Genomic DNA, 23387 nt, shown 5'->3' with positions numbered 1-23387 from the left:
GTCCCACTGCAGAGCCCGCATGCGCCGCCTGGCGTGATGCACTAGTAGGATGCAGGAGGCCAGCAGCCCCAGAAGCCGCAACACTAGCCTGACCGAAACCCGGGATAGAGGCCGAAAGATGGGAATCAGGGCCTGTATATCCCGGACCCGCTGTTCCGGTGGATGGACCCGGAACTGCGCCGAATCGAGAACCGCTCCGATGAAGAGGAGCTTCTGAGAGGGACTCAGGTGTGACTTCGGCACGTTGATGGAAAACCCCAGCAAATGCAGGAGATCCGCCGTAGTCTGGAGGTGGGAGACGACTGCCTGGGGCGAGCCCGCCTTCAACAACCAGTCGTCGAGATAGGGGAAGACTGGAACCCATGATCTGCGCAGATGAGCTGCGACCACCGCCATCACTTTCGTGAACACCCGAGGGGCACTGGTGAGGCCGAAGGGGAGCACGGTGAACTGAAAATGCTCCTGGCCCACCGTAAACCGCAGGTAACGCCGGTGGGCCGGCAGGACGGGGATGTGGAAATATGCGTCCTGCAAGTCCAACGCTACCATCCAGTCTCCAGGGTCGAGGGCAGCTAGAACCTGAGCCAAAGTCAACATTTTGAACCGTTCCTTCCGGAGGAAGGCATTGACGTTCCTGAGGTCCAAGATAGGGCGTAGGCCCCCTTTGCCCTTCTTGGGAACCAGAAAGTAGTGGGAATAACAACCACGACCTACTTCTGGGCTCGGAACGCGCTCGACGGCCTCTTTGGCCAAGAGGGCCGAAACTTCCTCTCGCAGAAGATTTAAATGATCCTCCGAGATACGGTGGTGCTGCGGTGGCATGGCTGGAGGGGTCGTCTCGAAGGGGAGGGAGTAGCCCCTTCGGACGATTTGCAGCACCCACCTGTCCGAAGTGATGGTACGCCAGTGGAGCAGGTGATGGTGAACTCTGCCGCCCACTGGCGAGGAATGGGTCGGAAAGCTCGGACTAGGAAGGCTTGGAGGCGGATACTGCCGGGGTGGATGTGGGCTGACCGCGTCGTCCTCCAGAACCGCCTCGGCGGAAACCACGTCCGCGACCACGCGCAGGTTGGTTCTGCGGCTGGTGGCTAGGCGGACGGGAGGAGGCACCCCTTCCTTGGCCACGAAAGGGGCGAAAGGCGGAAGTTTGCGACCGCGGGGCCGAGAGGCCCAAGGACTTGGCCGTAGCCCGGGAGTCCTTAAAACGATTCAGCGCACTGTCCGCTTTCTCACCGAAAAGGCGAGTGCCATCAAAGGGCATGTCCATGAGAGTGCTCTGGACATCCCCCGAAAAGGACGTGGACCGCAGCCAGGCGTGACGTCTAAGCGCCACCGTGGTAGAAATCGCCCTACCCAGCGAGTCCGTAGTGTCAAGCCCACATCGGATTGCATGCCGTGCTGCATCCCTCCCATCGGCCAAACCCTGGGTAAGTCGTGTCTGGGCCTCCTCCGGGCACAGGCGCAGCACGTCCTCCACCGTATCCCACAGAGAGTGGGAATAACGGTCCAAAAGACAGGCGGTGTTCAAGGACCGCAGACCCAAACTAAGGGAGGAGAACAGCTTTTTGCCAAACTGTTCCAGTCTCTTGGAATCCCGGTCTGGCGGAGCGGTCGGGAAGGAGGATTGGGAGGTAGAAGCCTGGATAACCAGGCTCTCGGGGGTGGGGTGTTGGGACAGAAAACTGGGGTCGCCCGGAGCAGGGCGGTGGCGCCTGGCGACGTTCCTGTCCACAGGAGGAACTGTGGAGGGCTTGGACCAGGTGCCCTGCAGAACGTCAATGAGGGTCTCATTGAATTGCAGCAGAGGCTCAGTGGAGCTTGCTGCAGACTGAAGCACCTCAGTGAGGACGTTAGTCCTCACAGCCACGGCAGGCAGCTCGAGCCCAAGGGCTGCGGCCGCCTTGCGCAGCACCACAGAGAAAGCAGCACCCTGCTCCGAAGCCACAGTCGGAGGAGAGATGAATCCAGTGTCTGGTGAGGTATCCAGACCACTGGCCTCCCCCAGTTCATCTGCCCAGTCCTGTGACAGCTGAGCCTGAACGGCCATAGGGTCCTCGGACCCCTCCCATTCACCCCCGTCATCCGATTCCTGGTAAACAGGAGGAAGGATTGGAGCCGGACGATAGACATAATGTGTCTCTAACGGCGCCGTACGCGGCGTCCATCGACGCCGCAACGGCGCCGGATCCGGAGCGGGGCTGAACTGGGGCTCGACGTCGAGCGGAGCCGGCGTCGGAGGTGGAACCGGTGTCGACGCCGGCGGAGGAGGCGTGACGAGGTCGACCGGCGTCGGCGGGGACGAGTCCCTCGGGAACCTGCGGCGTCGGGGCCGGAGCCGGCGACGGGGCCGGAGCCGCCGGCATGCAAGGTTGCCCAGTCGGGTCCGCGGGGCCCGAAGGCGCGCCAGCGGGCGTCGACGGCGGAGCCAGGCTCCTCATGGCCGAGAGGAAGGCACTGACTTCCACCGGCGTCGAGTCAGTCCCAGGGACCGGCGGGTATGGGGACTTGCGTGGCGCCTGCGGCTCCGCTGGAGCCGCGGGGGTGGAACCACCCTGACCCTCGGCCGAGTCGCGCGACCGGCGAGGGGAGTCAGAAGAGCGGTGTCGCCTCTTGGACTTCTTGGAGTGCTTCGACTTACCCGAAGACTTGGAGCCAGACGAGCGATGATGACGTCGGCTGCGGCTCCGCGACCGATCCTTGGACCTCCTCCTGGACCGGGATCGAGAGGGGCGCGGAGCCGAGTGGCGAATCTCGAGGAGCTTACGGGACCGCTCCCGTCTAGCCTTCGTGGTCAGGGCCTTGCAGTCCGAACACGACTCCGCGTCGTGGTCGAGGCCCAAACAGTAAAGGCACCAGCGGTGATGATCCGTAACCGACATCAAGCGGTTACAGTCAGCACAGGCTTTGAAACCAGGCATCCTACCGGCACCGGAGTCGAGACAAGATCAAAAAGGATCAAAAAACTTAGTCAAAAAAGACTAAAAGGGGTAGCTCTCTCGGATCTGCGCGGAAAAAAGAAGAACTGACGTCAGCGCGCGAGGGCGGCGTCTAAGTACTCCGACGACGTCATTCCGGCGCACGACGCCGACGACGGACACGGAGCCACAGACGACGCCTAGCGACGCGCAAGGGGTATTGCTGACGAAAAATCTTCCGGATCCAGTCTGACGCCTGGGGATATTCTAAGGTGAGGAATCTAACTAACGTGTTTCTTTCAGATGTATAATACAAGGGATATTTTTATATAACCTTGTGTGGAGTCTCTTTTGTGGTGAGCCTAGTGTGTCACTGGTGTGTGTGTGTGTGTGTGTTGTGCAAGCCTTTACACATTTCCTCTGGGATAAGCCTAACTGCACTGCCAAGCTACCATGGGGGTAAACAGGGGTTATCTTGTGTTTGTGTGTAGCTCTCTCACCCGGACTAGAGTGGTGGGTTCTGCCTGGCTTAGGTGCATACCCTAGTCAACCAGAAATCCCATTTCTAACACAAGTTAATAATAAGTATACGTCACCTGGAGTTTTATGTTGCCAAAGTTTCACCTCATGTATAATGGAAACTGCTGACACCATCAGTTGATTTTCCTTGTCATGGTTATTTACAGTGTCGAATGTACACTGTAATCCCAATGGCAATATGGTCATGCAGGCTTAGACTATTTACATAATGCACTGCTGATAATGGAGCATTGCCTTAAAATTGTTGATTTAAATATATTCTATTCCACATATGAAACAATGACTCTTAAAAATGGAAATATATATTTAGGGGCTGGTATGAATCCTGCTTAAACTAACAGTTTATCTTAGTTCTGTATGTTAAAACGCCACACTTTACAAGTGCAATTCTCTGTGTCTAATCAACTTATCTGAAGAAAATTTGCTGTGGCACCCTACAATTAAAGTGCTTAAGCCATATTCCAACGACATAAAACTCTACTTCAAAATCTATTCTGCTCCTGACATCCAGGGGTAAAACATCGCTTTCACCTATTCGAAACCCTGATGGCCAGCATATACAAGAAGCTCCACCCTACCCAAACAAAATTCCTTCTTTTCACTGAGAAAAGCAATTAACTACTGGTCTAAACATGGCTCAATGACACGAATCTGGATGGATTCCAACCCCAACTTTCAGAGAATGCCAAGGCACTTGGGTTCACCCCAGACACCGACCTTACACTCAAGGAACACATCTCAAAGAAAACCAAGATGTCCTGATATTAAGTTCTCTCCCAAAGAAAGTAAAACCATTCTTCCCAGAAAGACTTCAGAACTGCCACTCAAGCACTCATACTCTCACATCTGGATAGTGACTACTCCACAGCCTTCCAGAGTACAAAAAGACCCATCTTACAAGCATCCAACATGCCGCAGCATGAGTCATCAAGTATCTGAAGAAATATGACCACATCACTCTCACCATGATAGAACTCCAGTGGCTCCGCTTACTGGCCCGCAAAATCTTCAAAACCGCCACATCATCAACAAACTCATCAGGACTGTCACCACACCTATCTGGAGGACACGGTCACCATCTCAGTTGGCTCTTGGAACACTAATAACCATGTTTCCATCAGGCAAAGTCTTGCAAAAAAGAAAATACCAAGGAAACAGGACTTCTCCATCAATACACCTAGTATGTGGGTAAATGTACACACCAAGACCACTCCAAAGCAACTCCAGTTTAACAAAGAGCTGACACAATCCGACTCCCAAAAGAAAACTATAAAACAGCAAAGTAACAATCCACTTGCACTCTCAGAACCCAGTTACTCCTCTAGTCACTTGTTGACTGTATGTCTGACTTTGATCTAGTACAGCACTCGGCTGTTTTTCAGCTACGTTTATGCAATACAAATATCACCTAAATACCTACAATAGGGTCAGTGCTGCCTCATTATGATTTGCAAGCGTACCACCAAAGGGAAATCTAATCTGGGCTAACGGCAAGACTACATGCTTCTCCACTAGTGCTAACACATGCACATGTTGGACTCAAGTACATATTTTGGAAGGCAAGCTTAGCATAGCTAGGAGTATATAATTACCAGTAAGCTTCATACCTCCTTTTCAGGGACAGGAAAATTAATATTTCCTTTCCAAGCTTCTGGTATTGTCAAAGAACATGCAGCGCCCTTGATCAATGGTGTACATATTATGGAGGCCATTCATTTAGGATACAATTTAGGTTTGTCATTAGTCCAGCCATCTAGGGCCTGAATCTTTAAATGTTTGGCAATTATGCATACCACCCGTTCTCATTCCACATGAAAGCTCAGTACACGCTGCAATTTTTCTAGAATTGGGTTTCATGCTGTTGTTCGTCAGCAGTGCATAAGTGCATAAATGGTCTGTGTGCAGCTCATGCATCTTCAGGCACTGTACAAGACGAACACCCACACTACTGGTTGCTGCAAAAGATCTCCAGAATATCTTATTCTTCCATCCCTTCTGAAGCTTGCCCAAAGGCTTTCAGTTCAATATTTATTTTATATTTTATATAGGTTTTCATGGTTAGAAAAGGTAGCTAAGTTCAGCAGAATTTTCTCTAATGGAGGCTAAATGTTGTATATCTGTGCATCTCCCATCACATACAGATTGTCTCTTCGTCAAACCAATTTGGCACTAACTTTCTATGATTTACTGCTGGACTTTTTGTCATAGTAAAAACCATTTCCTTATGCATCTTCTGGTCTTTTCATGCAGTCATTAGAATCAAACACCAATTTACTCCAGAAACACTTTGCAGAGCCAATATTTCTGGTCTCCCCAAGATTATACTGATTGTATGTGGAGGATCTCAAAGCTAGAAAACCACTGGTTACTCAATTTAAAATCCTGCACTAAAGAAATGTCTTGAGTAAGGCATTGAGGGTGAGGGTCACTTCCTAACTGGGAAGCAATGTGAAAATTTACACACAATTCTACGTATTCTGTTATGCAAATAAAACAAGCAAAATCTATCAGTGATTTGGCATTTAACGCAACCTAGATACATTCTTGCAGACTATCTTACTTCAACATTCAACTAAGATGCTTCATGTTGGTTTCCTAAGCACTAAATATCGCATTTCATTATTTCCTTAGTCTGCCAGAGATAGGGCAGTATGCCCCCAAGCAATGGCATGAGCTATTGCTATGCAAACTTTACCATACCTCAATTTCAGAACACTTTGCATATAAATAAAACCACTGCAAATGTGACAGTCCTCAGGATATTATGTATTACCAGGTAACGCTAAAACAACAGTTGTTTCTCCATCCTGTGTTTTTTGTTTCCCCAGTTGGCATATAACATACAGTAAAGTAGCATCCTGCCGCTGATGTCTTCAACAGATGTCCTGCTGTTCTTGAAACTAATTTATAGATACTACTTCCTTCGAGCTTGTCAACATTTAATTGCAGTCCAATGCAATCGGCAGCTCTAAACCCCTCCCAAGCAATTGTCATTCTTTGCTTGGATGTAATTGCACTGCTAGCAACAACATCTGATGTTGGGACTTTCGTTGCCCAAGTTTGAGGAAAAACACAGAAAAGCAGCAGCACAGTGGCTCTTTATGCATACTAGCAAATAGATTGCTATTTCTAGAGTATGCTATTATATCGAATGACTAAAGGCATCAATGTGTCTGTCAATATCTCATTGACAAGCGCTGTCCAAGCATATGCAGTACTTTTCTCTATCATTTCCTTATGTTTCCTCACTTGAGGATAATGACAATGAAGACTACCACACAAAACAATAGGACTAGGTAAAAAAAAATCTAGAGTGAGCGGAGGTAAGACATGGAAACAATTCCTGTCCTCTGTCCTTAGAAATCCTAGGTGATGACACTGGCTTTCTCTGGCTTTTATCTAGGACGAAAAAGAATTCTCCAAATTCATCTGGTGTTGCCGATATAGCACCAGGGCACATACTTCCCCCATTTAAAAAATACATTTTGAGGGTCTACAGGACCATCGTTTTCCCCTAAAACCTATCAAGGATATTGTTCTGAGTGAGCAGCTCATTCTGTTATCATAGATCTCAGTAGGAAAGTAGCCCTTTTTCACATGGTCACCCCACTTTTTACTCTGTACCTGATGTGATTTTGACTGGAAGTGCACTGTGTTCCTGCTAACCAGGTACCCAGTGCCAGAGCTCTTTCCCAAAATTATACAAATGTTTCCCCCAATTGGCAAAACCTTTAGCACCCTCTGTAAGTCCGGAGTACATGGTACCCCTGGTATCTATTGTCGGAGGTACTAAGGAGGGTCCCTCAGGGCAGCAAGCACATGCAGGACTGCTATTGCGGGCTGCGTCTTGGTGCAGACAAAAGTGAAAACACAACATGTCACACATCCCTGTGTGCCATGTCCTCTAACACTGCATAAAATATTTTAAAGTCAACTCTATTACATGTGAGCAGATATGCCCCTGTGCTGGTCAGTCCCATTGCTGCCAGTACAAGTTGCCAGGAAGGCCATTTAAAACGTGCTGGACATTGGTGAAACGAGTTCCCCAGCTATATGATGGCTTCATTGAAGATATGGATGCTTGGTATCAAACATCGATTCCAATTATGGATTTACCAATACATGAACCCAGAGGGCACCTTATAGGTGCCCCCTGAAATCGTACCTGCCTCTGGTGTGCTCCCTGACTGGTTTCTGCCAGCTTGCCACCCCAGACACTGTTCTGACCTCCTAGGGTGAGAGTCTCTGCTCTCAGGAGGCCCAGAACAAAAGCCTGTTCAGGAAGAGGGTGTAACACCCCCTCATACACAGGATGACCTGCTGATTAGCCACCTCAGGCTGGCTAGCTTCAAAGAGCTGCCACCTTTGGAATGAGAGTCTGATTTCCCTCACAGGAGAGGACGCCACCCCCCTTTGTCCAGGACCCCCTGGCCACCAGGACAGGCAGTAAAATTAGCTGGTCAGGTAGGCGTGTCACATCCAGGTTAGGCCCACCCCTAAAATGGGCTACACTGAGGTGGACAACATTTTTTAGAAGTAGCCACCCTTGCGATGGCACACTTAGGAATTCTGGGACAGGGTTATGCCCACTTCCAACAGGAAGAGGACATATAGGGGGGTAGTGACCTCAAGAGTCAGTAGCACATTGGCTACTAACCTACACTCCTCTAACGCCCCTAAATTGAGTACTTAGGGGAGACCCTGGCACCAGAAGAGCAGATCCTGATGATTAAAGAAGAGAGAGAGGACATTGAAGAGCCACAAAAGCAGAGAGGAGAGAAGAAGCAACTGCCGAATGTCTGCATCCCTCGTCAAAAACTGCAAAGTCAAATCGGCCTGCAGCTGTAGACTCCAGAAAGTTGGGAGGACTGCCTGCCTTCGATAAAGAACCAAGCCCTCCCGTGGGACAGTGGAACTGTTCCCTGCATCTCACAGCAACTCCAAAAGAAAGGACTCTGAGGTCTTCGGAACCACAAAAACCCGACACCTGAAACCACCATTGCACCCGTCGCTCCAAGCCCGAGTCGAAGTGGGCCAACGGTGCCATCACAGTCCCCCAGCACCCAAGCCCACCGTGGTTTCACCCCTCGTGGACCCTCTGACGTCACCTGCAACCTCTGCATGCATGCCACCTCGATCACGACTGCTCCAGTAAGGAAAAACCAAACGCCTAAAGACACCTCTAAAACCCGTTGCCCTTGGGCTGTGGAGAAGAGGACCAAAGGTGTCCCTACGTAGCGAGCATCGTGAGGCCTGAGCTCACCTGGTGGTTCCGTCTGACTGGCCTCCTAGCCAGAGCCTGAAGCCTTTTTTCGCAGAGACCGATATCCATAGACCAACATTGGGCTCCCAACATTGTTTTGCACCTTGCACCTGGCCGCCTTCGTGCCACTTGTGGTGTACTGTTGGTGCTACCTTGGACTTTGCCCACAACTCACCTTAACTCCTGGAGATTGTTCCCATAAGTCGCTATACTATACCTGTTTGCAGAACTTGTTCTTCCTTTCATAGGATAATATTGCAGAACTCAAAAATTGCACTGTATCCACTTTCTGAACTGAAGAGAATTCATATTTAAAAATGTACTTACCTGAACGATTTCTCTCTGATGCCTAAACATATATGATGAACTTGCTATTTTTATAAATTGGTGAGGATCTCGTTCTTGAGTCATGTGTGTCATTTATTTATCATTGTGAGTATTTGCAGATGTGTTGCACTCCTCTTGGTTAAGCTTAAGGCTGCTTGACCACACTACCCCTAGTAGAGCACCTTGGGATTACTAGAGCAAGCCCCTGTCCACTTGAGGACCCCAGGACTCTTTACACGGTATAGCAGATTTATTGATACATCACATAAAAGGCCAGCTTCCTACAATCTCTGATCTATGTTCAGACACAATTCTCCTCCCCTGAGACATGTCTTTCCACCTTTTCCTGTTAAGTAAAGCTTCAATGATTTTCATCAGTAACCTTTTCAGATTCTGCAACAGAGAAGCTGGCTGGGAAGATATGGTGAAATAGCTTATGCACGCATCAGTCTGGCAGCTATCGATACAGGGAATACACATCAAGGAATGGCATGTTACATCTTTGTAAAAGAGTGGAATTAAACTGGTGTAAGAGCAATGGAATTTACAAATATGGGCAAATAATTACTTCAATTACTAGAGGCCCTCTTGGGTGTGAGTGTGCGTTATACAAGTTTTTGTCACGATGGCAGCAGTACAGAAAGGAGTCTGCTCTTGAGCTCCTATGACTTTTGTATTCAGTACATTATTGTTATTTTACAACTAGTTTAGTTTCCGGTAGGATAGGGGTACAGAATAAGCAATTTGGGTTGGATCACATGTTGACTAAGCTATTTATCCCCATCAGACTCATTAGCATCTTCGTTTCTCAGACAGGCGCATTGGGCATCCAGTTACTTTGGGTTTGTTTCCTTCTTTATCAGTTTACTGATCCCTGCTAAGAAGACAAAAACAATGTTCTTTGCTCAATGCATTTTTTTTAGTGTTGGGAGGGTAGAAAATCCAGAGTGCATGGCTTCTGTTAGATTCCATGTGGTTTGTCAGCTCCTAGTCTCCCCTCAATATAGGATTGCCACTAACTGCCCTTAACAGATGAACTGCACTTGCCCAAGATAACAGTTAAATGAACAAGAGTAGATACAATAATAATTTACACTTATTACACGTTGCCCTTTCCCCTTGGCCCTCCTTTCACATTCTGAGTGATTTCCACTACCAACCACTTAATCAAGGTTCATATGCCTGTATACACATGTAACTACTTCTCTCTGTAAGCTATTTCTAGTTTTTTTCCTTTCATAATCTTGCTTAAATGGAATATGTGAGCTGCATATGTATCCAACTTATAGTTTGCTATATACTGAACATTCCTTTACTTGTCTTTCAGACAAGTTCTCATCTGTTGCCTATCGATCAGCATCACCCAATGTTATTTCTGTGCAGTAGGTGCCTGCAACTCCACCTCACCCTAACAGCTTTTCCAAGACTCTCTTTGTCAATTATGCAATGTAGCTTTTGCAACTGTTCTCCCCACTTCACTAAAGAATTTTCCTCCTGTAAGGACTGCTCTGCTGACAACCGACCAATGCACTCAAGACCGGTCTGCAAACTAGGGCCAAGTTCACCACATAAAGCTTCCCGGCAAGTCATTGTTCACCCTTTCTTGTTTCTCCTACTCCACCTGCGTGCTCCTCACACTCACTTCCCAGTAAACCACTCAACATTTCCTTCCTGGCCAAGCATCATTTAGCACTCCACCCTACCTGCTCAAGTACCCTCTGCCTTCAATGCCCTCCACTCCTACAACTATTTTCTTTCACAAACATCTCTCAATCACAAATCTTTCTCCAACCTCACAAGCGCATCTCCAGGAGCGACAAGAGACCTAAATAGCAATGCTGGTGCCCATCAGGGAGTATAATTCCTATGACCTTGCTCTGGTAGCGCCTTGCTGGGACTGTGCACTGTCCAGGTTCACCAGGTGAGAGCTATTTTAACCTGTTTAAAGATCTCTTTTGCCGCAATAAGATGGAGGAAGTTGTCAGTGTATTGCGCAGTAGAACCTAAATCAAGATGGTGTGCAACCACTTTCAGGGCAATGTGGTAAATGCCAGAGGTTGCAGAATGCTCCACGTAATGATTGGTTTCTCAGTCTGAGCTTTCTCTATTTTCTAGCTTATTTTCCCTTTTTCACCTCTTTTTCTCCTACAAACGGTGGTTGGCACTTCTTATTGTATGACCAAGTAGGGAGGTCTGGCACGCAAGTATGTATTCGAGGCGTATGGAAAACACATCTGAACCCTGCCTAGTTGGGGGAGGGAAAGGCCAGCTATTGTCACCTTTCGTCTCCTGGGCCCAGGTAGCAATGTGGGGCTCCTTAAAGAATAGCATTGATGTATCTACCACAGAACATCCCATCTGATGGCCTGCAATAACACACTCACCCTGGCAACTGACCAGGGGCGGCTGGTGACATTTGAAAGTGGTGAGGCGTAAACAAAATCGCGTGACTGATGTGTATCAAGCGAGCGTAGCGAGCTAGCCCAACTGTCATAAAGTCTGGTTGGAGGCGGGAGGGGGGTTCTTCCCCGGAGAACCTTTTGAAAAAAGATGTGGCAAACGGTGCATTTTCAAGCAAATTTGAGTAAGTAAGAAGGTTAATAAGGCACTTGTGAAAGCGTAGTTGTGACATCAATAAAAAAGATTTCACATGAAAATGATATTGGTAGCTGCCTATTCAGTATAACCACAGAATGACATCACTTTTCTCTAGGATATACACTCAAATTACAACCTGCATCAATGATTGCCATTGCTTTTATATACTAAAGTGTCACATCACACATCAGTCTGTCATCATATGCACAGTTACCCCATAATATGGCAGATATACATTTCATGTAACTAATTAACCACCACAGACCATTCAGTGCCTTAGGATGCGTCTCATATTTCCCGCATATTCCGCCAATGCCATGATGTACTCCAGGGATTTCCCATTTGCCAATCAACCTCATGATGTGCCCCTCATACCCTGTCTGCCATTTAGTGCCATGATGTGCCTCAGAACTCTGACTAACAACACTTGGAGCCATATTGTACTCCAGGGATCACCTTTTAACCATTCTATGGATATAATGTTTAAAGCCGTGATGTGCTCCAGGTAATCAATGGCCATAACAGGCTACAGATATTTTTTCCTAATCCAGTTAATGGCATGAGATACCCCAGGTGCACGTTATATGCCAAGCGACCTCTTGATGGGCTCCAGTTACTGTGTTTTGCTAGTTAGCTCCCTTGGTGCTCCGGTATTCTCCTGCAAACCTGACAGCACAGTGTAACCCACAGAGGCTAGTCAATTAAACATTTTGCACAAACCATGAATTAATGTATTCCAACCGCAGTCACACATGCTCTAAGCAGCATAAACACGTATCAACACCTCTCAGCGGCACAGATATAATTAACAGATAAAACAAACAGGCAGGCTAAGTTAACGTTTCAATGTCATTTAGCATGGGCACTGCCATCGAGCTATTCCTACACGCCTCACTCACCCTGTGCATTTCTCTCCCTGACTCACTGCAATCAGTGGAATGCCGTGGTGGTGGCAAACGGCATAATGCGAGGGAAGAGTCTCGTCGACAAAGAGAGTAGCATGAAACAAACCAGGGGGTCAATCATGCTGTATGTTTTTATTTGTATAGCACAAACTCGACCAGAAGGTATCTGCGCGCTTTATATGAGCCCCAGCTGCACTGCATTACAGACGGGCACATTCATTCTTAGGCACGGAGAGATTTAACTTAAGTGATTTCAAATCACTTAAATCTGACCTTGCTGACTTGCCCGGAATCACAGGATGGTGAGCCTCCTGCTGAGACTCACTTGAACCCCTGAAAACCCCAGCCAGCTAAGAGAAAAGTTTAATCTGGAGTCAGTCTTGCCCGGGCTGGGGGCCAGTAACAGGCGGCAGGCTGCTTTGAGAAAGCTACACGCCCAGATCCCCAGAGGCCATGCATTGCAAGCCAAGAAGAAACGTCCAGTTAGCTGCAATTTATCGGCCAATTCGAGGTGCGAATATTTGTGACTGCGGGCTGACAGATAAGGCAGTAGTCTCTGGGGGCCTGGAGGCATGCTGGGGCTTAGAGGCCTCACGTTGCTGAAGGCCATGAATAGGCCTTCAACGGCAGTCCGGCACAAGGCAGGGGCCGCGCTTATAATGTTACCCTCAGAAGTGACCCAGATTGGGTGTCGCGCAGGGGTGGGGTGGGGGGGGGGTCGGGGGGGAGTTTTAAAACAAATGAAAAAAAATCCTACCTGTCCTGAGCAGGTCCGCCGTCCGAGCCGCCTCGGGTCCGTTGGCGCAGCGCCAGGATTGGCTTAGGGCATGGTTACTCCTCGCCTGCCTGCCCATTAGGAGACCGAGGTTTGAGCCTTTGCTCAACTCTCGCTCTCCTAATGGGCATGCGCCAACCTGTGCAGCCACTAGTGAGCATGACTGGGGACGGTGCGAAAATTCGTGCACCTTCCCCACTCATGCGCACTTGTGCTGCTGCCTGATGCCCCCGGTCCGTCTGACAATCATGTCAGTCAACATGACGCCGGACCGCCCACCCCCTTCAGACTCTGAAGGGGGTGGGCGGTCCGACGTCATGCTGACTGACATAATTGTCAGTTCTCCCTCGGCGTCTTTGAACTTAAGTAAACTGATTCAGTTTACTTAAGTTTAAAGACGCCGAGGGAGCTGCGGGCGGGGGGGGCTACGCCCCAATGGACGCACCGCGCCTGCAACTGACCTCAACATAGTGTCCCAAAACGTTAAAGGTCTTAACCACCCAATCAAGCGCTGGAAAATCCTAGACTACCTAGCCAAAACCAAAGGGGATATAATCCTACTACAGGAAACAAAGCTGTCTGAGGACGATGCCAAACTCATTAGAGGTAACTGGATCTCACAGATGGCTTGCTCGCCTGCTGTTAAAAAGAAACGGGGGGTGAATACTCCAATATCGAAAAGAACCAACATCTCACTAGACTCACAGTCCCACGATAATGAGGGCAGACTCCTGGTCACACACCTGAGAAGGGGGGGGAACAGCTAATTCATGTAGCAAACATATACGGCCCCAACACGGACGACCCAGCCTTTTGGTCGGAGGTGTCTAGCACGCTGGAAGTGTTCCCCCAAAACAACCCCATGGTTGTAGCAGGGGATTTCAACATCCCTTTAGACCACATCACGGATAGACAATCCACCTGCCAATACCACCCCACGAGCTCACATGCTGTACTTAAAAATAAATGCTCTAAATTTAACCTTAGGGACGCGTGGCGCCTCCAGCATCCAGACACTAGGGACTACACCTTTTACTCTAACCCACATAACTCATACACCAGGATAGATTATATCCTCACTTACGGCTCCCACACACAACTAATCGAACACACAGACATAGCCCCAAGGCTGGTATCGGACCACTCGTGTATTAGCCTAAAACTGGCTGGGTGTCACAATGAGGCTGTGCCAAAGAGATGGCGCGTTAACAGCGATGTACTTTCGGATCCTGTGGATAAAAAAAAAGATCGAGGAGGCTATAATAGACTACCTTAAACACAACGACACTCCGGAGACTAGCACTAATACGCTCTGGGATGCACTGAAAGCTACCATCAGGGGTACAATAATTGGAATAAAGACAAAAATCAACAAGAGTACCAACCTGAGACTAACCCAACTTGAACAGGAGATCAAAAGTTTGGAGCAGTCCCACAGTACTTCCCTACACAATAGCGAGCTCCTCGCATCACTAACACAAAAAAATATGAATACAACAAAATCTTAAGTGAGAGGGCAGGGTTATGGATTAATAAATATAAAGATCTTAACCTATGCGAAGCTAACAAAGCGGGGAAACTGCTTACTTCCTATCTCAAACACAAACGGAACCAGTTTGTCATCTCATCCATTAAAGACTAACAATAAAACACACACCAAACACAAAGACATCCTTAGAACCTTCAAAGAATTCTATCAGGAACTCTGTAAGAATTACCAGCCCCTAAACTTAGAAGATTGTACCAAATACCTCGAAAAACTTGACTTGCCGCAACTAAACATAGAAGAGAAAATTAGGCTAGGACAGGAAATCAACTACACAGAGATTGAAATGTTGTCCCTAAAAGACAACAAAGCTCCTGGCCCGGACGGGTTCACAGCCTCTTTTTTACAAAACCTTCTTAGACCAATTAAAACCAAACATGAAACAAGTTTTTATCCAAACAGCATCTAAAGGGTCCACGCCATACACTATGACGGAAGCTAACATAATAGTAATTCCGAAGGAGGGGAAGGACCAACTCTCACCAAAAAACTATAGGCCTATATCACTGATTAACGTAGACTGCAAAATATACGCTAAGATCTTAGCGGTCAGACTCAACTTGGCACTACCAAAACTAATAAGTAACTCCCAGGTAGGCTTCTTATGTACTCGCATGTCTAACAATAACACCCGCCTACTGTGCCACATCATAGAGCATGCCGCCGTTAGGGCTGAACCGGCAGTAGCTATCACCTTAGACGCCGTGAAGGCATTTGATAGAGTTTCCTGGGCATTCTTGGAACGCTGCATGCAATCTTTCAATCTAGGTGAGGACTATATACGTATGGTTATGGCCCTCTATGGAAACCCATCAGCCCGTATTGTCGTTAATGGCTCGCTCTCTGAGCCTTTCACGCTACAACAAGGTACTAGACAGGGATGCCCACTATCTCCATCCGTATTTTTACTAGCATTGGAACTCCTTATCAGGGACATCAAATCAAACACTAACACTATGGGGGTGGATATCAATGGCGTCCAAATAAAACTAGCCGCCTACGCAGACGACATACTAATTGTAACAGGACAACCAAGGGCATCAATTGCTGCCCTGATGGACACAATAACTAGATAGTCAGGCCTTTCAGGGTACAAACTCAACAGAGAGAAATCAGAACTCAAACCATTGAACATCCACTTTACGAGGGATATCCTGGGAGAGTCTGGGCTAACATGGCAAACAGGCTACATCAAATACTTAGGCATCGAATTTGGTAGCAACATGATAGATACCCTACACCAGAATGAGAAAACATTACTAGGGAAAATAAAGAAGCTTCTGGAATCATGGTCACCAAAATTCATTACGTGGTGGGGGAGAATTGAGACTATCAAAATGATGATCACCCCGATGGTTAACTACCTCATGAGTATGCTCCAGCTCCTTCTTACAGATGACTTCCACCGCAAAATAGATATCCTCATATCTAAATTCCTTTGGTGCGGTAAAAAAGCAAGGATCAGTATCAAAACATTAAGACTAGATAAAACACTAGGAGGGGTGAACTTAGCGGATTTTAAACTATATCAGCTGGCTTTCCTGGCGAAACAAGGCTCATACTGGATTACTCCACCTACCGGCTACACCCCGGCATGGCTAGAGGTAGAGAGGGCCATTCTTAATAACCTAAGCCCCCTTGCACTTCTAACAACAAATAGACTATACGCACATACCTCCAAGTCCATTTTTAAAAACACAAATATAGCACTACTTAAGGTCGATAAAAAGCTGGAGCATAGTATTAAAGGGTCTAAATTGGAATCACTCTGGGCCAATAGCAAGATAATGTACAAAGGCAAATGCCTAACCCTAGACACATGGATTAAGAAAGGAATCCTATTCCCTTATCAACTAGAAAACAACACATACCCGATTACATTCTCAGACCTCCAAGCGAGGTATGGCCTTGCGGACATTGAGTCCTACAACTTCTTAAAAATTAGATCGGCCCTTACAAAATCCAAATTATCTACCGCCCAACCATCAATCTCCTTATTTGTGAAAAATATTAACAAACTGGGCCACCAGGTCTCGCAGATATACAAACTCCTCTGCTTAAAATCCTCTAACCTTATGATAAGGTTATAGCCTTTTGGGGGCAACTGCCCCCAGAGCCACCAAAGGAACAGGAATGGCCCTCAATATGGAGATCCGTCTCACGAAATAAGATCTCCCCGGTTCCCTCCCAAACCAAATACTGGCTACTACACAAGGCACTTTGGACCCCTGCCCGTTTATTTGCACTAGGGCTCAGGAAAGATGCAACATGCTGGAACTGTAATCAGGAGACTGGGGATTTAGCCCACCTCAGCTTTCAGTGTACTGTACTTAAATCGTTTTGGGACTAAAATCTTTGCCTTCATAAATGGTGTGTTTAAATGTACTATGGTCAGAGACTCCTTGAATTTGCCCACGGCCTGTATAAGCACAAACTTGAGAGATGATTCTGACAAAGATCTACTTGACCCGTTACTAACTTCGGCAGTGAAAATGGTTCTTGCCAACTGGAAGGACACGGGTAAGACTTCATACAAGAGCTGGATAAACTGGATCATCCATTTCAGAGGGGCGGACAACATAGCATTACAAAGCTCTCCATGGAAACCGTCATCCAGGACGCTGTGGAAGTCCTTAGGCACGTTTCTATACTCTTATGAACCCCCATGAACAAAGCCCTCAACACGGAGCCATATCCGGTGACCTCACTGTCGTTCCATCGAAATAATTCTATTTAAGTGAAATGTTCATTGTTACAGGTACTAGACCGCCATATTATGTAAAGTTGCCAATATCGGGCGCCCGTGTACCAAAATATGCATAGATATGGAAATCGATATTACAGCTCGCCTAGCCGTGGCTCCACCTCTCTCCGCTACTCCTTTTCTTTCCTTTTTCCCTTCCTTTGCCTGTCCCTTTTTCTCCTACCATTGGTCACCTGGGTTCGGCTCATGGTATCCATAAAGGCGCATTACTCTCATGCTATATGTATGCACATGTAAACTTTGCCTTGGACACCCTTGCTTACCCTGCTATATGCTTTCTGTATTGTGAAAATCAATAAAGTATTTTGAAGGGAAAAAAAAGAATATACAATTGCCCCTCGCACCATCTCTGTCCACTTAAAGATGTAGGAGGTTTTAAGGATCTGACATTTAAAAAGGACTTTCTAGGTACTGCTATGCTGTAAGGGAAGCTTCTGGATAAGCACCAAGCAGCCACTAGGGAGGTGGATTTAAAAAACATCAGAGTATAAACAGATGTGTCATAGGGTTAATACTTGTATCTTTCTGTAGAGAACTCAAGTTCTGCATGGGTCCTATGCTGTACATATGCAGAGCATTAAACTAAAACTAGAGTCAAGGAATGTTTTAGGCTTTGAGGTGCAAGCCAAAGAGCCTACACAAAAGAAGTTTAGCTCCTATCTATGCAGAGGTGAAAAATAAAAAGAGGTAGTGGAAAAGAAAGACACCAGCAAAAGAATATAAGCACCATTGAGCATGAGTACTGGAACCTTACCAGACTCAAAATTAATGGGAAACATTCTCTAGCCAGTATGCTTGAATCTAGATAAACAGAATCTCAAGGCAAGGACACCAACACACCTGAGTGCTGTCATTCACTGAAGATAAGTCTTCATAGAGTCCCATGTCCTCAATTGAAACCTGAAAAGAAAAAAAAAATCAAATATATGATCCAGAAAACGAGAGGCCCAAATAGTCAAACAAGTGACATGATTTAAAAACTGAGAAAAATTAGGTGGAAAGGCGTTGGGGTTACAAACATTTGGAATAAAACAAGAAGAGGACAGGTAAGAATGCGATATTTATGCTATTGAAAAAGTGAACACTTAAGGGAACAAAAGAAAAACTAGGATATGGTTAGGATAAAAGGTGGGACAAGGGATTCACAAGCAATACAAAAAATAACATACAGAAAGTTAAATGTGAAAAAGGGTTAAGCAACGTAAGTACACATGGGTGGTGTCCCTACCCCCACCACCACCAACAGGTGCAGAAAAACCACTAAAACACCCACCAAAGACTACTACCAGATTAACATATTATTAAAAACCAAGATTATTGCACAAACACGAACAAAAATACAAAACCATCCTTAATCATCCCAAAATAAAACACTTAAGAGTAATCTGGGAGAGTGAAATGCAGGCAATAAATTTGCTTGGAAGCACAAGATGAGCAATCCAAAACTCCTTCATTCATGAAAAGAAAGCAGTGTTGGAAATAACAAAGGCAGTGTTGGTAAACAATGTTGAACAAGCAAGGTGACAACTAGTGTGGACAGCTGAAACAGCCAAGGCAATGGTCATGGTGAGAGCCTAGCATCATCCTTGACTCCTAGATTCAATTCTTTAGCCCTGTTCCTTGAGCACTGGGAGTTTCTGTGACCTTTGTAACTGCAGTGAAGTGACTAAGTACAGTCTTCTTATAACCCTTTGTTGAGCTCAGTATGCACCCTGTAACTTCTTAGTGCAGAGGGAGCAAATGCAACAACAAAGCCATTGGCTAACAATGAGAAAGTCAGGATTTTAATATTTTGTTGCAATTAAGACGACCAGGTTGTTTACAAACGGTAATCAGAAGAGAATTTACATGAAAGACAAGTTGGAAATGGCACAATGCTTTATGGACCACGCATAGTGCCTTAAGCTGATTAGGTCATGGACTGGTACCCAACTTCAGTTAGTAAGGGCAGTATAATACGGTCCCTTGTGTTCAGTCACAGAAATAGTGGAACAGCTGTATTCTAAATTAACTGCAGTTCCCGGAGTAGTACCTGGGTAAGGAGCATTACAATAATGAAGGCTATAAATAACAAAGTTATTGACTTCCAAACCTGTGTACAAGAAAAAGAAGCATCAAAACTGGCAGATACAAATAGCAGGCCACGATGCAACTTCTACCTCGGGATTCGAACTTGATCACTTAAAAACTGGGTTGGTATAGGAAGAGATCCCAATGCTGTTGGAAATTGCCCAACCGGAAGAGGGTCTTAATATAATAAGAGCAACATTTTGGTATTTTTTTCACTTAGTATGAGTGTTTTCTCAAACATCCACAACACTGAGTCGGCAGACAAGATTTAGATGTTCGTAACGAGATCACTCTTGGAAAAAAACCTAGGTGTAATATGCTAAGGTGCAATACAGGAACCCAAACAACTGTACAAGGTGGGCCAGAGGAGAAATATAAATGTAAAACAGAAAGAAGTGTGTTGGTGTACAGTTACTTTTAGCCATCAGTATGACAAAAACAAGACTAAAGAAACCTTTGACAGTTATCTGAATGCCAATATTATGTAGTCTGGTAAGAAGTGGATGGTCCTCTGTACCAAATGCAGCTACAGTTCCAAATGGCCCAGTTCAGCTGCCAGACCCTCATTCATTTCGTCGTATTTAATCTACAAATGGGACAACCATTGATTCTCTTACGTATAAGAGTATCAGAACGAGTAGAAGAAATCAATTATTCCTTGGAATCAATTCCAATTTATTTTGTCGTGTTTTGTAGTGCAGTGAGAACATTTATAGCCAACACGTGTTTCACCCCTTTACATTGGCCATCTGGCCTGGGACTTCCTCAGGGCATAGCGAGTCAGTAAACTGGGTTGGGAATGGCAATCTGTCCTTAACCCAAAAGCCGCTGTGCGGCAGAACTGGAAGAGAAAAGGGGGAAGACTAGTGGTCCGGCGTGAAACTGTTCGTGCGTCTGTGGCGGTCAGTCGGCATCCGGCCTCCATCCATTGATTCTCTGTCCATTCTAGGATGAAGTCCGACCCAGCTACTGAGGAGCCCGTTTTGGCAGGAATAGCCATTGAGAAGTAGGTCTAATTCTCAGACCTTCAGGAGCATTCCTGCAGCAAATGGGTTACCACTGCATATTTCAAAGGGGCTGAGACAATTCCTGGAAGGTAGGGATACATTCAATGTTATAAATAGGACATGACGAAAATTAAAGCTTAGTGTACACCTGTTTATGGGTTTACAGAAAGGTAGGTAGTTGGCTCTAACTAGTAAACATAACCTTGCATGTCTGTGAACAGTATACCTCTTGCTTTAAAGGAATACGTCACCACAAGGTGCATGCCATATCAGGGAAAAGTGAATATGCCTTTTAAGTGACAGGCTCTGCCTGCATTCTCTGAAAGACCACACCTGTAGGCTCCATACCACACTTTCCCTGTTTGAGAAGGGAGGATCTGACCCAGCCAAGAAATAAGAGATCAATTACTCCTGCAACAAAAGAGTTAACATAAACAGAACACAGTTGTAAGGAACAATCTTGCTGGTTACATTAAATATTAAGGGACTGCACACCCCGATAAAAGAGTATGAAACGTACATCTTCTACATTTCTTACAAAGCATCCCAACAAGCACATAAGAAACCTAACTCTAATATACGTATGTGTCAAGACAGGCTGAAAAGAAAACATTCCCCATGCGATATTATTTCTCTGAAGATACTGAATCTTCTGGAGCTGCTTTTTAGGTCTCGCCTGAGCCAGCGCATGCGCTACACTGGCGAGACTTTTAGTAAGTGGGATTCAGAAAATGCTACCACACGCCTTTGCTTGTGGCACAGATCTTGCGGTTACGCGCGCGGGCGCTTCCGTCATGGCTCATTAAGTGCATTGCTCGCGGGCACCCTTCCAGCCCGCGATCGCGATCACTTTCACTTTGACAGCCACGTCACGCGCGCGCACACACAACTCCCGTCTTCCATACCATCACTTGTTTCTTGTGGGCAATAACTTAAAAGATATGTTTACACATATTCATGAAATACAAAAACTAAGGACAACGAAAACTATCCTCAATGAATAACACTGTGCTCCGTTACACCTTCGGGAACAGGAGCCGTAACGTAAAAGCGAACCTACATATAGCTTACAATTCTAAGTAACTTCTGTTTTCATAACTCAGGGCCTAGATATTTTTGACATGTTCTCATGAGTTTATTCTGTATTTTGAGTTGATAGTGATGTCAAATACTTGCTGACCCGAACGTATTATTTTTTTTTCGGTCTTATTTTCCTGGCACCGAGCGCGTGCCATGCTTATCAAGTCTATTTCTAAATAGAAATGAAGGGTCCTGGCTCCGTCTGACAGCTTTCATCAGTTGCGGCAGCTGCACATGCGACGCTGGGTTGGTTTCTCCAGAAAAGAGATTCGCGTTAGGCCTGCTTCTCCGCTCGAAGAGCGGTGCTATTTTCAGATATCCAATTTATCACTTCAGATGGGAGGAGAGCCGCCCGGCTGTCTCACCCCGGGTCCCAGTCGGGGCTCTTTCTCTGAACTACACGTTAGCCGCAGCTTTTATTGCACTGCCGAGGCCTGGCGTGCCGCACATCAACAAAAATTAGAGGACACAAAACTGCTTAGCAAATTGATATCGTGCCAGCAATCGACAGCTGTGAGGTGGAAAACTGAAGACTGGATGACTCACCTCATTTGAGAGGCGTATGGGAGCGAGAAGTTCAAAACTGTAGGAAACTGCTGGAAAATAAGAAAAACAGTCACACATGTTTGTAACATTCACAGTAGTATATTGCAGATTTTTTTTATTTCTAACTGAGGAAAACAAAAAATGTCGGGGTGGGGTGTTTGAATTATTAATCTCCGCTACTGGTAATTAATTAGTTGTTCCATGTGAGGTGTGAGATTGCTTGCCTGTCTTGGTTTTTAGGTCTCGGCTAGCGAAGGCTGCGCTTGCGCAGTCTCGCTCGCGAGATTTAATGACTTGGAGAAGAGGGGCTTGTACCCGCCCCTCTTCTCTCCTCTTCTCCATTGGCTGGCCTCTTAAATGCTGGCCAGCCATTGGAGAAGAGGTTCGTCTCGCAAAACAGGCCCCGTCCTTTTCGGATTCGGGGGCATGTTTTTTCGCTACTTTTCGCTGGGCGTGTTTTTCTCTCCTCCAGCCAATGGCAAGAGGAGAGAAAAAGAAAAACACGCCCCCAAATCCGAAACTGCCGCTGCGTTTCTCCGAGGCATTTCTGCTTCACCTCGGAGAAAGGCGGCGGCGCAGAAACTGATTTCTTTAGGTTTTAATTTTTTTCTTCAAACAGGCATCCCCTCTCCTCGCTGCTTCCGTCCCTGGCCGGTCTCTGCCTCCTGGCCGCCCTCTCCGCCTCGGAGCCCGTCAGCCCGCAGAGGAGCCTGGTGTGGGGACATCGTCATACCCGTCAGGTACTTCTTCATCCAGGCCGTGAGCCCCGAGGGACGGAACCTGCCGAGCTCGCCCTCAGGTACCGATGCACGCGCATGCCACTTTGTGACACTGCTTGTCTTATAGCGCTGGTGGGACACTGCTTGTTTGGTCATTCCAGCTGGTTAACTTTAAATTGAGCGCGGCGGTGTTTCACTGACACCGCGCTCTGATTATTTATACATTTCTTAACTTTAGCACTGAGTGCAGTGCCTGCTTCACGGTCACCGAGCTCAGTGTGAAAGTTAAGAAATATAAAGAAACCGAGCACGGTGTCTGTGAAGTGGCGCCG

At 46.7% G+C, this 23387-nt stretch overlaps 1 protein-coding gene across 4 annotated transcripts in view; it reads right to left on the bottom strand.

The window, feature by feature from the left end:
* FANCA (FA complementation group A) overlaps positions 1-23387 on the bottom strand; it is a 1007136-nt gene that overhangs the window by 720714 nt on the left and 263035 nt on the right. For all 4 annotated transcript variants that reach the window (XM_085637706.1, XM_085637704.1, XM_085637705.1 and 1 more), the window contains exon 17: positions 18474-18533. In XM_085637706.1, the coding sequence (XP_085493832.1) occupies positions 18474-18533 (60 nt within the window). The remainder of the gene's footprint in view (positions 1-18473; positions 18534-23387) is intronic.

The sequence above is a fragment of the Triturus cristatus genome, chromosome 12, assembly GCF_964204655.1.
Source record: "Triturus cristatus chromosome 12, aTriCri1.1, whole genome shotgun sequence".
Taxonomy (NCBI): domain Eukaryota; kingdom Metazoa; phylum Chordata; class Amphibia; order Caudata; family Salamandridae; genus Triturus; species Triturus cristatus.
Note: the sequence above shows the minus strand (reverse complement) of the source record. Positions and strands in the feature narration are given on the sequence as shown.